The sequence below is a fragment of the Pseudophryne corroboree genome, chromosome 8 (genome assembly GCF_028390025.1).
Source record: "Pseudophryne corroboree isolate aPseCor3 chromosome 8, aPseCor3.hap2, whole genome shotgun sequence".
In the NCBI taxonomy this organism is placed as follows: Eukaryota; Metazoa; Chordata; class Amphibia; order Anura; family Myobatrachidae; genus Pseudophryne; species Pseudophryne corroboree.
This window is the reverse complement of record NC_086451.1, coordinates 442,622,745-442,640,322: the sequence shown is the minus strand read 5'-3', so window position 1 is coordinate 442,640,322 and position 17,578 is coordinate 442,622,745. Positions and strand designations below refer to the sequence as shown.

At 42.2% G+C, this 17,578-nt stretch overlaps 1 protein-coding gene across 1 annotated transcript in view; it reads left to right on the top strand.

The window, feature by feature from the left end:
- LOC134949511 (complement factor B-like) overlaps positions 1 to 16,054 on the top strand; it is a 295,509-nt gene extending 279,455 nt beyond the window's left edge. The window contains exons 17-18 of the mRNA XM_063938124.1: positions 11,990 to 12,039; positions 15,393 to 16,054. Coding sequence (XP_063794194.1) covers positions 11,990 to 12,039; positions 15,393 to 15,545 — 203 coding nt within the window. The 3' untranslated portion in view covers positions 15,546 to 16,054. The remainder of the gene's footprint in view (positions 1 to 11,989; positions 12,040 to 15,392) is intronic.
- Positions 16,055 to 17,578: the final 1,524 nt, after the last annotated feature.

The following is a 17,578-nucleotide window of genomic DNA, read 5'->3' as shown; positions in this document are numbered from 1 at the left end:
TGCTCAAATTTTATGTTTAACCAGGGATGCCTCCCTAGCCACCGTGCATGTCACTTACACGTATGTACCTTCACGAGAACTCGATGATTTCTTTGGTTCAATCCCCAAAATTGTAAAAACAAACACTCACTCACCACATATACTCTTTTGTTTCTATTTCTATTTCTGCGCAGAAATTTCTCTTTAGACCAGATGTGTTACAAATTAGGAGAAGGATCTATTAGTCTAAATTTTGGACACTAAAATAGACTTGCGCTATTTATCGCCTTGCGTTATTTATCGCCTCTTAAAATAACACTTATCGTGTGATTTGAGTTACGTGGGCGTACTCAGACGCTCCGTTGTGTAATTTACGCTGCGTGCGTCGGCCTTTGTGTCCGCGAGTCTCTCCCTTTGTTAGAGACACGTGTACACCAGTCTTTGTCCACCGTAACACAACTAACACGTTTATCAATGTAGATGATCCTCGATCATCTACCGCACACCACACCAATCTCTCCTTTTACCTTTAGGTAGAGCTGTGTGTTTTTCTATACCTTAACTGTATTACCTTTACTCTTTAACTATGAAATAGCGGCAAATCTCTCTTAGTACGTTTATCAATTATACAATGGCAAACAGGAGAGTGATATATGAAAATACACGAATGAAAAGAAATGCAGATATGCGTGCGTGTGTACGCAAGACAGAAATAAACAGTTTTAAAAAGACACTATCGTTTTGTTCTTACCTCCGGTCCCGGATTCCTTCAGCACCCTTTACTAAGCGAAGCAGACGCTTATCCAAACAGCACTATGAGGAATATGATCTCCCGCCCTTTGCTGATGGATAATGTCTGCTGAAATTACCTAGCAGAGATATGTGAAGGACGGGCGAGCCGCCAATTGATAAAGCTAAATATTTATCTTATATAAAACCCTTTAAGAGGTCTAAGAACACTGTACGCTATTTACGTATGGAGTACCGTAAGGGTGCGCTCGTTGCGTAACAATCGCTGAGCCGTGGTCGAGACGCTCAAGCGTCACGTTCGCTCACGGCCAAGGGATCACAGGCAGGCACGCTATTGGCTGCCGACTAACGTAATGATTCGCTATAGCGTAGCGGACGCTCGGGACCACGAGGAGATCACCAGCGGCGCTGACGCTCACAATGTTAAACCTTTATATCTAAAACAGTGTATTATGCAGTAAAACCTTAGTGTAATGATAGAATGTAAATGCAACACGGTATAACCTTATTAACTTAAAAGCTGTTCGAGCGTCACCGACGCTCTGAGAATACTTAACACTATAAGAAATACACAGATACCGTGCTCAGGGTCCAACGCCTTATATATATATTATGAATGATATACTTGCAAAAGAATTAATACAATACAAGTCATACACTACAATATAACATAGACTAACTAACCAGATAACTACACAGGAAATACAATACAATACAATTACGTTTTAAGGGAAAATAAGAGAGAAAGAGGAGAAGAGAGAGAGAGAGAGAAATGGCTCACAATAACAGTAAGATCAATATGATTGCGGAGAAACACTTACGCACAAGGGGAAACGATCGCATGCGCCTCGATATCCAGCTCCCGATTATCAGCAATGAGAACCGTTGAAGAGAGTGAACTGGATATGGTCGGCTTGTCTATTTATGCCCCACACACAATACAATTCAATGGTCCCTACAATCTCATTGTTCATTGGACACAGGAATTCGGCTTCGCATTATAACAAAAGGTCATAGGTTGATTCATACAGGTGGGCTGTGGCTACTTCCAACTGTTCAGGTGGGTGGGATACTGGGTTTCCCGCCGCATGGCTAAGTAAGAGCAAATAATAGTAAATGGACATAAACTTCTTATGTCCATAACTATTCGCACGAGCGATTAATCCGCTCCAAACCAACACCGGAATATTGCTAATTAAATACCCTTCCGATGGATACTAAACACCACTGTATGACCCCTGTTAGACCCTTTGTACAATACAAAGAGGGATCTCTCTGTCCAGGAACATGCTATATTAACTAAACTTTCAGAATCTATCAAAGGGACCATAATCTACAAAATACATTATATAGTGAATTTATGTAACGATTGAGTTGCACGCTACGAACACATACACTCTACCGTAAATACGCATACCGCGCCCCTGCGGGTGCATGTAACAGCGGGTATGCGCATGCACGGGAGAGCGCACGCATGCGCAGCACGGACCCGTGTGAGGTGCAAATATGGTAGTGTGCATAGAGATATTTTTCTGACTTTGACACGACTTACGCAATTTTTTTATTTGACCTGGTTTTGTACCACCAAAGTAATACACATATAATTAATGACCTTTGCGTCAGGTATCCCACATTTATGTGTTAATCACTAAATACATACCAGTCTCTTGTCCAGTTCACTATACTGCATTATTAATATAAACAAACCTTTCATTCATTCATTCATTCATTCATTCATTCATTCATTCATTCTCTCAGTTATCTAAACATACAAACTTAGGTAAGGTACAACATCTTGTACTTTACAAAGATAACTTCAAGATCATATACAGAATACAAAAAATGTTTACACACAATACAGATAATGCATTGAAGGTTCAACAAACATAATTTTATATATATATATATATATATATATATAAAATTATATTTCTAATGGTGGGTACACCCTTGCCGATTTTGTAAACAATATCACTAATTTTTGCCCTCCTGGGTGGTATTGCGCCCGGTGTGTATGCTGCCAGTGATGACAGAGGCACGATCCCGCGGGTCGTTAACAACCCCCGCTGTCACCTGTACATGCAGCTGAATCTGACTATATCATCAGGAGCTGCATGTTCAGGTACTATGCAGTATCGCTTGCGGTATCGCAAACTGTGTATGCTCTATATTGGCGGCCCGGTCTCAGAGGCGAAACGCTATGCGATATCGCTCATAGACCGTATTGCATAGTGTGTACCCACCATTAGCTACTTGAGAAGTGAGTTTCCAGTTCAAATCTTATAATGTAATTCTGTCCCTAAATTAACTTTGTATTTCATTATTCCTCATTTGTGTATTTAAATTGAGAGATACTTTTGTGTTACTGTGTGTATGCGAAATAATGTATGCGTGCATAATCAGTCTTTGCTCTTTGTGCATGTGTGCATTTATATATACATATATATATACATACAGAGGGAAAACCACAGCACTCACCGCACCAGAAGCGGGGCACAGCTATGCACTTACCACCCACAGGGAGGGGTGCAAGTAACACTGCACTCTCCACCACAGAAGCGGGGTACACAGCTGTACTAACCACTCACAGGGCGGGGTGCATGTAGCCCATGACCAATCGCTCTAATAAATACAAACAGAGAACCCAGCACTCACCAAAGTAAACTCACTTATCCTCAACAATTCAATAAATAAATGATGGGGGTTTAGTTGGTGGATTGGCCAATGCACGGAAGCCCGCATACCGATTTTCAAGGTACCCCACCTTCATGCAGGTCCTACACTATCACAGAGTCTTAAAACCTGACTACCACACTGCTGCATCATCTGCCTGCTAGATGTAATGTGTACCTGCCACAGACTTTATGGCTTTTAAAGGCACACTAGTCACCTATTGCACTGGCTCAAAGATGATTGCCAAAAAACAGCTGAGACAGGTTCAGGATAATAAAGTCCACACAGGGGTGCATGAGAAAGCTAGTGGCCACGGTTAATAAGAGCTAACCATAGATTAACTCCTTCATATACATACAGAGGGAAAACCACAGCACTCACCGCACCAGAAGCGGGGCACAGCTATGCACTTACCACCCACAGGGAGGGGTGCAAGTAACACTGCACTCTCCACCACAGAAGCGGGGTACACAGCTGTACTAACCACTCACAGGGCGGGGTGCATGTAGCCCATGACCAATCGCTCTAATAAATACAAACAGAGAACCCAGCACTCACCAAAGTAAACTCACTTATCCTCAACAATTCAATAAATAAATGATGGGGGTTTAGTTGGTGGATTGGCCAATGCACGGAAGCCCGCATACCGATTTTCAAGGTACCCCACCTTCATGCAGGTCCTACACTATCACAGAGTCTTAAAACCTGACTACCACACTGCTGCATCATCTGCCTGCTAGATGTAATGTGTACCTGCCACAGACTTTATGGCTTTTAAAGGCACACTAGTCACCTATTGCACTGGCTCAAAGATGATTGCCAAAAAACAGCTGAGACAGGTTCAGGATAATAAAGTCCACACAGGGGTGCATGAGAAAGCTAGTGGCCACGGTTAATAAGAGCTAACCATAGATTAACTCCTTCATATACATACAGAGGGAAAACCACAGCACTCACCGCATCAGAAGCGGGGCACAGCTATGCACTTACCACCCACAGGGAGGGGTGCAAGTAACACTGCACTCTCCACCACAGAAGCGGGGTACACAGCTGTACTAACCACTCACAGGGCGGGGTGCATGTAGCCCATGTTGAGGATAAGTGAGTTTACTTTGGTGAGTGCTGGGTTCTCTGTTTGTACATATATATATATATATATATATATATATATTATATATATATATATATATATATATAGAGAGAGAGAGAGAGAGAGAGAGAGAGAGAGTGTAAGCACGCATGAGTGTATATGAATAGATAGTAAGATGGCTGCTAACATGTGGCTTGTAACATGTGGCTTGTAACATGTGGCTGTATGGTTAAGAGTTTTTTATGTACTATAAGGTATAGATGTTTCATTCATGTACTCGACTAATCCTAGATTGTTGATACATTGGGGAGCACTATCTATTTATTTTGTTTTTTTTAAATTCTTTATTTTGTGTGGCGAATTACAATAGGTTAACAGGCATTGAGAAGGAGGACCAACGTCCAACAGAAGCCACAATTTTTAGAATAAACAGTAAAAGTAGTCAAAAATAACATATGAGCAATCAAGTATCCAATTTAGGGGGGGGGGGGGAAGAGGGGAAAGGGGGGTGGGGGAAAGGGGAGACCACGACATGATAACCCAATCACGAAGAGTATATGCTGAGAATAATGAGTTCAGAACAAAAGATAGAGAAGGAGGGCACGTGAAAGACGAGAGAAGATAGGAAGGAGGAGAAAAAGAGGAAGAAAGAAGAGAGAGGAGAGGAAAAGGATGGAAAGGAGATGGAGAGAGATCAGTAGGCAATGCCCATGGGTCTATGGGTGGAGCTAGGGACAAGAGTGGGGAGACGGCGGTCGACGTTCAGCGGCGAGCCAGGGGGCCCAAACCTGCTCAAAAACATGACCTCGGTCATGAAGGTAATACGTAATCCTCTCCATTGATGCAATATGCCAAATTTTGGTTTTAAGGGCTAAGAGCACAATCTATTTGAAAGAAACACTTGGGGGATTTTTTACGAGTGTGTGTGTGTGTGTGTGTGTGTGTGTGTGCTGTACACATGAGAGATGTGTAAGCAGGTTTGATGCATGTATGTGTAAGTGTTTATGTATAAAGTATAGATGTTTCATTCATACACTCAAGCTAATCTTAGATTATTGATACATTGGGGAACACAATCTATCTGATAGAAACACTTGGGGGAGTTTGTGTGTGTGTATGTACACATGAGATGTGTAAGCAGGTTTGGAAGTGATTCGGTATGTATGTGTAATACCCCTTTCACACAGAAAATTAAATTACCAGGTGAAGCAGTTCTACCCGATAATTTCATGAAAAACACGGGTCCTTTTTCTGTGTGAAAGGATCCATCCGGGATGAAATTCCCAGGACTTCAACCCAGGAATTTACCATGGTTGGAGACGCAGGAATTTCGACCCGGGTTGACCATTTCACACAAACAGAATACCCATGTTGATCCGCAAATTACTGGATCGAAATTCTTGACCGGTAATTTGCTTCTCTGTGTGAAAGGAAGGGGGGTCAACCAACTGGATTCTGAGCAGTCTATGTACTGTAACAGATCTATGACATCTGAAAAGGGAGCTTTAGTTTGAATAGAATCATGAGAATATCTTTCACAATAGTAAATTCTCCATTGATGACCAAAGTGTGTAGTAATTAGGGATGAGCGGGTTCGGTTCCCTGAGAACCGAACCTGCCTGAACTTGGGAAACCAAGCCCGGATCCAAGTCAGGCTCGGTTTTGCTCATCTAACTCGGATCTGATAACGAGGCAAAATGTCATCATCCCACTTTAGGATATCAAGGGTTTTGGATTCAATATATAGTCCTGGTGATCGGCGCCATCTTCACTCTGGACTTGAATAGTGCACAGTAAGGACGTGTTCCTTCTGTGCTGTGTGCTGTTAGGGAAGGAGCAAGCAAGGAGAGCGCAAAGCGGGGCAGGTGAGAACAAAGGGGGCAGGAAAGAGCAAAGGGGTTGTTTTGCAGGAGAATTGAGTTGGGTGTGCTGTCACTTTGTTAGGGCTCTGCATAGTAGCATACTGTGGTGGTGTATGTATAGGACCAGGTGTTTTCTGTCTTTAAGGGGCTGTGTACTGCCATACACTACTGCTATATATCCTCTGTGTGTGATCCAAAGCAAAAAATATATTTCTATTGTTGTGTCACTCTGACTACTAGTACCGTGGCTGCCATACACTACTGCTATATATATATACTGTGTGTGATCCAGAGAAAAACATATTTATATTGGTGCGTCACTCTGACTACTAGTACTGTGGCTGCCGTACACTACTGCTATATATCTGTGTGTGATCCAAAGCAAAAAATATTTCTATTGGTGCGTCACTCAGTGACGACTACCAGTACTGCCGTACACTACTGCTATATATCTGTGTGTGATCCAAAGCAAAAAATATTTCTATTGGTTCGTCACTCTGAATACTAGTACAGTGGCTGCTGTACACTACTGCTATATATCTTCTGTGTGTGATCCAGAGAAAAAAATATATTTCTTTTGGTGTGTCACTTAGTGATGACTACCAGTACTGCCGTACACTACTGCTATATATCCTCTGTGTGTGGTCAAGAGCAAAAAATATATTTCTATTTGTGCATCACTCAGTGATGACTATCAGTACTGCCGTACACTACTTCTGTATGCCTGTGTGTGATCCAAAGCAAAAAATATATTTATATTGGTGCGTCACTTAGTGATGACTACCAGTACTGCTGTATACTACTGCTATATATCTGTGTGTGATCCAAAGCAAAATAATATTTGTATTGGTGCGTCACTCTGACTACTAGTACAGCAGCTGCCGTACACTACTGCTATATATCTATGTGTGATCCAAAAATATATATTTCTATTGGGGCATCACTCAGTGACGACTAGTACTGCAGCTGCTGTACACTACTGCTATATATCTGTGTGTGATCCAATGCCAAAAATATATTTCTATTAAGTGTTTGAAAGGGGTGTACTGTCTGCTGTATCTGAAAGGGGTGATCTGTCCATCCATCCACGGGCTCCACCTCAGTGTAAAATTAAAATAATAAAAGCTCAAAACAAAAAGCCTAAAATTATAATTATAAAAAAAAATCTATATTTTTGTTTGTGCTGTACCCCAGTATACTATACAATTTTTATTTTGCCAGTCAGAGTACAGAATATTATTTCCTGCTCATAAAAGCATTGTGCAATGCTGTCGGTGTAATCATCCACAGTGTGTAATTATTATATTATATTATATATATATATATATATATAAAATATATATTTCTGATTCATTTGTGCGACAATGTAACCGCCGGTGTGTAATATAAAAAATACTTCTACATAATTTTGACTCATTTGTTCGACACTGTAGCCGCAGTGTGTGATATAATTTATTATGTATGTATTTATTTTGATTTAGTTTAATATTTTATGCTGTATCATCCCAGTATACATCCAGGGACTGCAGCTGCTCAGTCCATCTAGGGGTGTTCTGTCAGCCCACCCAAAATAAAATACTTTTTTTTTATATATTTTGTGCTGTATCCTCCCAGAATACATCCAGGCATGCTCTGTCCATTTCACGGTGTGGTGTCTGTAGCTCATATTCTTATTATAACTTATTGTCCTATTTTTATAACTCTTCTTATCACCACGTTGTAATTGATTCAAATTAATATTATTAATAATAATTATAAATTAGATACATTTAAGTTAAATGAATATAAATAAACTCTCCACACTCATATAGTGAACTTTCTGCATATCAATGATATCTTTGAGGAAATGAAGAATTTGATTCTAAATAAATAAAATCAAATAAATTAAGTTAAAATAAAAAATAAATAAATCTAAAATATTGTCTTTATTCTTCTTTGCCTTAATCGTCTTTATGTGAACTGAAATCTTGAGCCTTGCCTAATGTGTCTTTTTTAAAATACAGTACATTTTTTTTAAGTATTTGCCCTCCCAGTATATACATCCAAGGGCTTGCTGCTGCTTCGTCCTCGGTGCATCTTTTAGGCTTAAACTGCATAAAAACAATATTGTGAGCTATGAGTTGTTCAGAATAGACTGGAAATTAGTGAAAACGAATGTTATTGAGGTTTATAATACTGTAGAAACAAAACAACCCCCAAATTCTGTTATTTTGGCTGTTTTTCTGATCTAAAAAAAAAATATATACCAAAACTCGCAAAGATGGTTTTGGCAAAAACAATTCAGATCCAAAACATGAAGTAGATACAAAACCAAGACACAAAAACACAAAATTGGTCTGGTGTTTTGGATCTGGATCTCCTATGTATTTCGGATCTGTATTGGTTTTGCTAAAACCGCCCTTGCAGGTTTTGGTTTTGGATCTGTATTTTTTTTTAAATAATAAAAACAGCTAAAATAATGGAATTTGGGGGTGCTTTTACTCCTACATTATTATTTATCTCAATAGCATTCATTTCTACTCATTTTCAGTCTATTCTGAATACCTCACAACTCACAATATTGTTTTTATCCACTTTAGAGCTAAAGGTTGCACCGACGTAGCTGGATGACAAAGCTAAGCGACAGCAATGGGTAGCAAATACGTGGCAGTTAATATATTTTTAAATGCTGTAATCATGTTAAAATTATTTTAAAATTAGGATCAAGTTCTTCTGTTCATCAAAGATATCTTTGACATGGAGTCGCAAGTCATCCGTTAAAAACTATTTTCAAATTAGGATTAAGTTCTTCTGTTCCTCAAACATATCTTTGACATGCAGAAGATTCGTTATATTAATTTAATTACAATTTAGTTAATTTAAAATTATTCATAATATTAATTTCAATTAATCACAATGTTGTGATAAGAGGAAATATGAAAATAGGCCAATAAGTTATAGCATAAGAATATGAGCTACTGATACAGCACCCTGAAATGGACGGAGCTGCCTGGATGTATACTAGGAGGATACAGCACAAAATATATAAAAAAATGTGTCCTTTAGTTTGGGTGTACTGACAGAACATCCCCAGATGGATGGAGCAGCTGCAGTCCCTGGATGTATACTGGGATGATACAGCACAAAATATTAATTTAAATCAAAATATATATATATTATTTTTTATATCACACACTGCGGTTACAGTGTCGCACAAATGAGTCACAAATATGTATTATTATTTTTTTATATCACACACTGCAGTTAGTGTCGCATAAATGAGTAAAAAAATGCATTTTTTTAATATCACGCACAGGCGGTTACAGTGTCGCACAAATGAGTCAGAAATATATTTTATTACACACTGCAGTTTAGCTTCACTAACAGTGTCGCATAATACATGTTTGAGTAGGAAATAATATATTTTGCGGTCTGACAGGCAGTGTCACAGTACTTATGAAAATAAAATAAACATTGTATAGTACACTGGGGTACAGCACAAACCAAAATATATATTTTTTATAATTTTTATTTTAGGCTTTTTGTTTTTAGCTTTTATTGTTTTAATTTTACACTAGGGCGGAGCCCCTTGATGGACATACAGATCACCCCCTTTTCAGATACAGCAGACAGACCACCACTTTTTCAGATACAGTAGACAGAGGGAGCACCCTTTTTCCAGATACAGCAGACAGAGGGAGCACCCCTTTTTCAGATACTGCGGACAGAGGGAGCACCCCTTTCAGATACAGCAGACAGAGAGAGCACCCCTTTTTCAGATACAGCAGACAGAGAGAGCACCCCTTTCAGATACAGCTGACAGAGAGAGCACCCCTTTCAGCAGACAGAGCACCCCTTTCAGATACAGCAGACAGAGAGAGTACTCCTTTCAGATATACGCCAGACAATACAGTTATGGAATGGACACGTCCATCCGTTACACTCTCCACAGCCGAGTGAAGATAGCGCCGATCACCGGGGACTTATATAGAATCCAAAACCCGAGAGAATCCGACAGCAGGAAGATGATGTTCGGCCTCGCTTTGGAATCGGAGTAAGACGGGAAGTCCTGAGCCAGACTTGGATCTCAGCTCAGAATGGGAAATTTGGGTGGGTTTGGTTCTCCGAGAACGGAACCCACTCATCTCTAGTAGTAATAGAACATGCATTAGAATAGTCAAGCCACTGTTAGAAGGAACAGCTTTAAAAAGTGCCCAACATGCTTGGAGTGGGTTTAGATGTTGTGCTGTAACACATTCCAAGCATGCTGAGTGCATCACAATCACTAGATATTCGCTGGCAACCATCATTATCCTCATCCTCATCATTGTGTATATGCACCTGCCCTCACCATTCTCTGCTTCACACAAACTGATATGGCTAATCATGTTCTTGATCACCCTTTGCAATGTTTCTTGTGAAATTGCATTGACACAGTTCTGAATGTTCCCTTGCAATTCTGGAACACTGTTCAGGTGAGTTTCATAAGTATCATCCGTCAGGTACCCCAATAAGAAAAGCAGGGGGGGGTTAAATCCAGAGATCGCACTAGCCACAACCCCCATGAGATCAGTTGTCCTGGGATGTACTCTTCCAAGTAAGCCATAGTGTCTCTGGCTGTATGAGCTGTGGCATTGTGCTGTTGAAACCACATGTTCTGCAATCTCTATGCCGGCAGCTGTTGACAAATCTTTGCACCATAGTTCTGTATCGATCACTGTTCACTGCGCCTTGGAAGAATGTTATGAAGATGCGACTGTGTGACGTGACATGCCAGACACCAACTTCCTGTGAGTGCAATGGTGACTCATGCGGCTCATGTGCATTTCCTGTAGCTCTTACTCGAAAATGTTGTGCATTGACGCATTCATTGAGATGGAACCATACCTCATCAGACCAGTACCAATCCTCCACTTCCTCCCCATCCAGTGCTACATATTCCATGAACCAGTGACATTAAGCTTGATTTTCTAGGTATCCAGACAGCAGCTACTGAAGGGGTACAGTTTCAAGGATTTGCGCAATGGTGTGTGTGCACTGCCGACAGTGAGCCCTGACGAAAGGTGTTGCACAGACTTCTGGGGCCTCACAGCTTATGCTACTCGCACTTTTCCTCTGTTAACACCTTCGTTCAACTGCTTCCAGCTATGACCGCAACAGTCCCTGTCTCCTGAAACTTGTCATACAGTCGCTTGATGGAGAATTTGTTTGGAGCAACTGTTCTGTACTTTTCTGTAAAGGTCTTCTGCGTAGGGGCATCACTGCCAGAGTAGATGCACGGTGTGACAATGAATATATTCTGCTGCAATATGGAGCCCATGGGTCTTCAGTTCTGGGTTTCAATGTTCTTCACCATCTGAAAAAGAGAAAAACAATTTCTTGCGTTTCCCCATACATTTGTGTAACTGTTTAAACTACCTGTATGTGCAGAACAATGTTATGCAATTTATGCTACGCAGTCTGGTATGGGGGTCACTCTGCATCAGCCCTTTGTCCCTTTCATCTACTTTCTTTGTGTCCCATTTTTGAATCTTTTCTTCACTGTGCGCTGTGTTTCATATCACCTTTGTTTCTCATAAATTCACTTCCTTTTTTGACTCAATTGCTGAAATAATGTAAATGAATTATATCTGTGTACTTTTTTTGCCATTTGCAGGAGATTCTGGAGGTCCTCTCATTGTGCTTTACAGAAAACGTTATATCCAGGCAAGTTAATGAGATATCTCACTTATAACCAAATATCAGATATTGCAAAATGTATTTTAGGTACATTTGCAACAGTTTTTCCCTTGTGTATCTTTTCAGAGTTAGACTCCTTTAAAAGAGTCTAACTCTGAAACGTTGACAAACAGCTACAGTGTCCTGTGCTGATTTTCTATGGTTTACCAGTCTCTGAGTGCCGTCCTGCTTCCGTACATATTATCTTCTGACGGGCACCAGAGCATGTTGTGCGGTACTAGTAAGGAGTGCCATTCATCATTTGCAGATATATATATATATATATATATATATATACACAACATCGAGGGTGCGGCACTCCTGGCGACTTGGAGAAAAAACTCGTTAAACAGCGTGTAGAAGCAACGTTTCAATGACCTTTACTCCATCATTTTCATCAGTTTTAACGAGTTTTTTCTCCAAGTTGCCAGGCGTGCCGCACCCTCGATGTTGCATGGACTTACCTGTGAGGGCACCCGGTGTATTTAATTCAATATTGGGAGAGCCGGGCATCTTGGTACATATATATATATATATATATATATATATATATCAGTACAGCAGCAGCCAGCACTCACACACAGCCTGCTCAGGTGCCCAAATCCAACAGTCCGTCTACAGCCAGGAAATGATACGGCACTCAGAGACGACGATAATATATCAAAAGGTGTAATATGACAGTCAACGTTTTGGGGCTTAAAGCCCCGTCGTCAGGACCAAAAAATACAACAAGTGTGACAAAGAACTTACCCACATAAATACCCCCAGTGGATTGGCGCCATCACCCGCGAATCTCCACGAGCATCTCCCTGCCAGAGTTGGCTTCCGTCACCGCGCATCCGGTTCTGGCATCTGGTTCTGTGGCAGCCAGCAGCTTCCCCGGCACTTGGGACATTCTGTAAACACAGAGCTGCATAGCTCTCTGCTCTTGCTGAAGCTCCGCGTCGCGGCTTTTGCTGAGGCGGAGACAGCTGTGTCTCCGTCTCAAACAATGTTTTGCGGTCATCAGGGGGGGTTTCCAGGTACTCAGAAACCCCCCCTGCGTGCGCCACTGAATAATAATACATTTGCTACAATTATTCTTTCACTCAGCATTAGGGATTGTTTAGTTCTCTATCCAGTATTTTGCAGAATATAATTCCTCAATTTACTTTAATCGGATCTTTGTTATACTAACAATATATGTCTTAAAATGTAATGTTAAAAAAACCAAGCTAATGAGATTTAGGAACACGGATTCATGACTTATTACATTTTATGATTTAATATTCAAACATTTTCACAATGACTAAGTGGAAAAAAAAAAGTTCTAGTGAATGGAAAACAAATATTATAAATTAGACACAAGTTAATTCAGCCAAATATTGTTGAGATACAGACAAGGACTAGGCAGTAAGACTTCAGTACACGTGGTGTTAATCAGTCTGGTGAGGTACAGACAAGGGATTTGACATCAATGCTTCCAGTACACAGAGTTATTTCAAGAAACAAGGCAGGAAAAAGGACTCACTGGAACTAGGGAGCTTCAGAGGTTTAGCAGGCATATCCTGACAGCAGGCAAGCTTCTCCAGTAGTCAAGCACCGAAAGCTGGGCCATACTTGCCTACTTTGCTGCCCCCTCCTCCGGTAGGAGGCAGCATTGTAGGGGCATGACCGGCGGCAAGATGGGCTGTCCAGGGGCGTGGCCATAAGGCAAGGTGGGCTGTCTGGGGCGTGGCTGATGGTGAAGTGGGCGCTCTGGAGGCGTGGCATTACATCACATCATCATGGCTCCGCCCCCACTATAGAGTGCCGAGAAAATAGGCACTATATAGCGGGGGCGGAGCTATGATGACGCAATTTAGCGTGAATCCAATCATCGGTTCCCCTCAGACCGCTCACTTGTTCTCTGCTGTGGGCAGCCGAGGGGGGGTGCAGAGGGGCTAGCGGGGAAAACAGGAGACTTGCCCACCTTTCCAGGGGGCTGGGAGCACCACCCGATTTTCCGTTTACCGGCCATTCCGGGAAGGTAGGCAAGTATGAGCTGGGCTGATTTTTCTTCAATAGGACACTAGGTATCTGATTTAATCATTTTGAGGTTAGAATTAAGACCAACTGGGGGTCAGCATGTCTATCACAAAGCATGTAACAATTGTGACAAATTGTGACAATACAATTCAGCCCTTTCGTTGGTCAGGCCTAGTACTACGGTGGATTACAGCAGACAGATTACAACAGTGCCATAACTAGGCATTTTAGCGCTGTGTGCAAGAAACGGCATTGGCGCCCTCCCATGCAAGATAGGGGCAGTGCACGCCGTAGGCACGCAAAAAATATATAGGGGCGTGGCTTCATGGGGAAGGGGCGTGGTCACAAAATAATACCAATTCATACTTCGGTGCACAGTAGTCTCCATTATTCAAATTACGCTGCACAGTAGCGCCACTACACCAGGTACAGCCCCTTTTACACATTACAGCAGACAGTCCCCCTTTTTACACATTATGGCAGACAGTGTCCCTTTTTTACACATTACGGCAGACAGCGTCCCCTTATTACACATTACGGCAGACAGTGTCCCCTTTTTACGCATTACGGCAGACATCGTCCCCCTTTTTACACATTAAGGCAGACAGCGTCCCCCTTTTTACACATTACGACAGACATCGTCCCCCTTTTTACACATTATGGCAGAAAGGATAGAGAAATAGAGAGAGAGAGAGAGAGAGAGAGAGAGAGAGATACTTAACATCTCTCCCCGCTGGCAGTCAGGCTCCTCGTGCTGGCAGAACCCTCGGTGCAGGCAGCGGAGAAGGAGGAGGAGGGAGGGGGACTGGAGCCGTAGCAGCGCTATGTAATTGGTTGTGGCGCCGCTGCAGCAGTCCCCTCTCCTTCCGTATTGGCTGCCCACCACCGCTGTGAATGCTGAGATAAAGGAACCGCATCCCAGCATTCACAGCAGCGCCGGGCAGCCAATACGGAAGGAGAGGGGACAGCTGCAGTGGCGCTACTACCAATTACATAGCGCTGCTGCGGCTCCAGTCCCCCTCCCTCCTCCTCCTTCTCCGCTGCTCTCTTCTCTCCAGCGCGGCGCACACAGTAGAGGCGGCATGTAATGAGTCACTTTGACTCATTACATGCCGCTGGCCGTTGCGCCCGCAGGGCAACTGCGCTGTGTGCCAGGCACACCTGGCACACACGTAGTTACGGCCCTGGATTACAACAGATGCCTATAATGTGTTTCAGGAATATTATCATATAATTATTAGTGATCTTTTTTGTGTTTTATGTTTTGTGAATCTTAAGTGTCTAACGTGTAATTTCCACAAAGTTGAAGCTAAATCTCCTTTACTTTTCTTTAGGTGGGAATTATAAGCTGGGGGACCGTGAACAGTTGTGAGAAGTCTAGAAGGAAACGAGTTCCACCATTGTCTTGGGATCTTCATATTGATGTATTCCACATGATGAGCTGGATCAAGGGAATTGTGAAAGATGATCTCGAATACCTGGATTAAATCTTCCAAAATAATCTTCCAAAATTAAGAAATATATTGTTAGGAAAACGGAAGAGCATTTTGGGGTGTGACAGTACACTATTTAAAGGGCAACTATCACAGATTGAAATGTAATAAAAGATTAGTTGAGCGGTTTAAGTAATTTTTTGGTATTAGAACAATTTAAAACTTGCTTCTAGAAACAGACATATTCACACATTAATAAATGAGTCCCCATACCCTCACTCAGCCGACTTCTGTTGTCCTGTCTCAGTGTCAAGTCCCATTGGTCAGTTGGCATCTTCCACAATGGCTGGAGCTGGGCACAGCCCGGAGAGACAGGACAATATGCTAAGCATACAGTCACCTCTTTTTAGTTTTTTCTTTTCTCAGACGCTGAATTCCACAAATGCCAATAAGTGTTTTAGGAAAAAACAAATTTCCCCTTCTTTTTTTTTTTTAAGAATAATGATTGCATTCAACATAACATTTTGTACATATTTTTATTGAAATAAATATTTGTCAATTTAGTTCTCTTTAACATTTACTTAATATACAACCAGCTTAAAGTTGTAACTTAAGTATAGGTGAGAAGCAAGAATATATACTGTAGGTGTAATACATTTGCTGATGTAGAAGTATAAAACTGGAAGCTATATTCCTGCTTTCATCTCAATATGTTCTACAGCCTGACGAGACAGTGGGCTTACTCACAGATGGACCCCTGGTGCTGATTCTGAGTTGGGAGAAATAAAAACAAGTTACTTTTTACCTGGACAGACCATGTTGCTCTGCAAGGGGTGCGAATACAGTTTTTTATTATTTATATGTTGCCCACCAACTCAGTGCATCTTTATTTTTACACTGCAATGTAAATTTTGGTTTTTCCAAGGTGCAAAGTTACTTCTATTTTCTTTATTTGCTCCCAAGTCAGATTCAGGTCCCTTTATGTACATGGTGAAATGCTCTGGTTTTACATTGGTGAAGTTCTCCCTGGTGGTCATTTAGGTGTGGTTGCACCTAATTACAAATTTTTGGCGTTACTTTTGCACATGTACAGGACCTGTTCTGCGCATGCACAAATGGGTTCTGCGACATAGGACGCAGAAATTAGTGACAGTCTGCTGCTGTTCAGGAGATGGGGAGGGGCGGGACGGACTCCGTTTGTGAAAACTGATGTTTTTGGAAGTTTGTAATATTTGGACCGATACAAGTTGATGGGAGTCAAATTTTTTAAAGGTACTTACGGTAAATCAACGCATATAGTTTACCTTATTGTGTGCTACGCGTTTCACACATCCTGCCTTCTTCCTCCTGTGTGTGATGAGAGAACTTGAGTCTAAAGGTGCATACACACTGGACTTGCCCAATGTGTATGCACAGCGATGCCAGCAGGAATATAGCTCAGTGCATACACACTGAGCGATTTTCCCTGTGCCCAGCGATGTTCACGGAGACTGTGGAAAGTGCTTCACTCTGCTGTTCAAACAGCCCGACGGATGGCGGCGGCCAGCGATAATGCGGGAGCGTGTATCAGTGCCCATCGCCTCGGCCATACACACTGGCTGAGTTTGAGCTCAAAGTAGCTCAAATCGACCAAAGTGAGCTACTTTGAGCTCTAAGAGGGTCATTCCAAGTTAATCGTAGCTGTGCTAAATTTAGCACAGCTACGATCATTCACACTGACATGCGGGGGGACGCCCAGCACAGAGCTAGTCCGCCCCGCATGTCAGTGCCGCCCCCCCCCCCCCCTTGCAGAAGTGCAAAGGCATTGCACAGTGGCGATGCCTTTACACTTCAAGAGTAGCTCCTGGCCAGTGCAGCTTTAGCGCACTGGCCGGAAGCTACTCATCCTTCCCCGGCCCGCAGCGGCTGCGTGTGATGTCACACAGCCACCAAGGACAGCCCCCAACGGGCGATCGCTAGGCACCGATGGCTGCCATGCGTCGGCGCACTGCGGCGCCGGTGCATGCGCAGTCCCGACCCGATCGCTGCGCTGCGACAAACTGCAGTGAGCGATCGGGTCGGAATGACCCCCAAAATCGGCTAGTGTG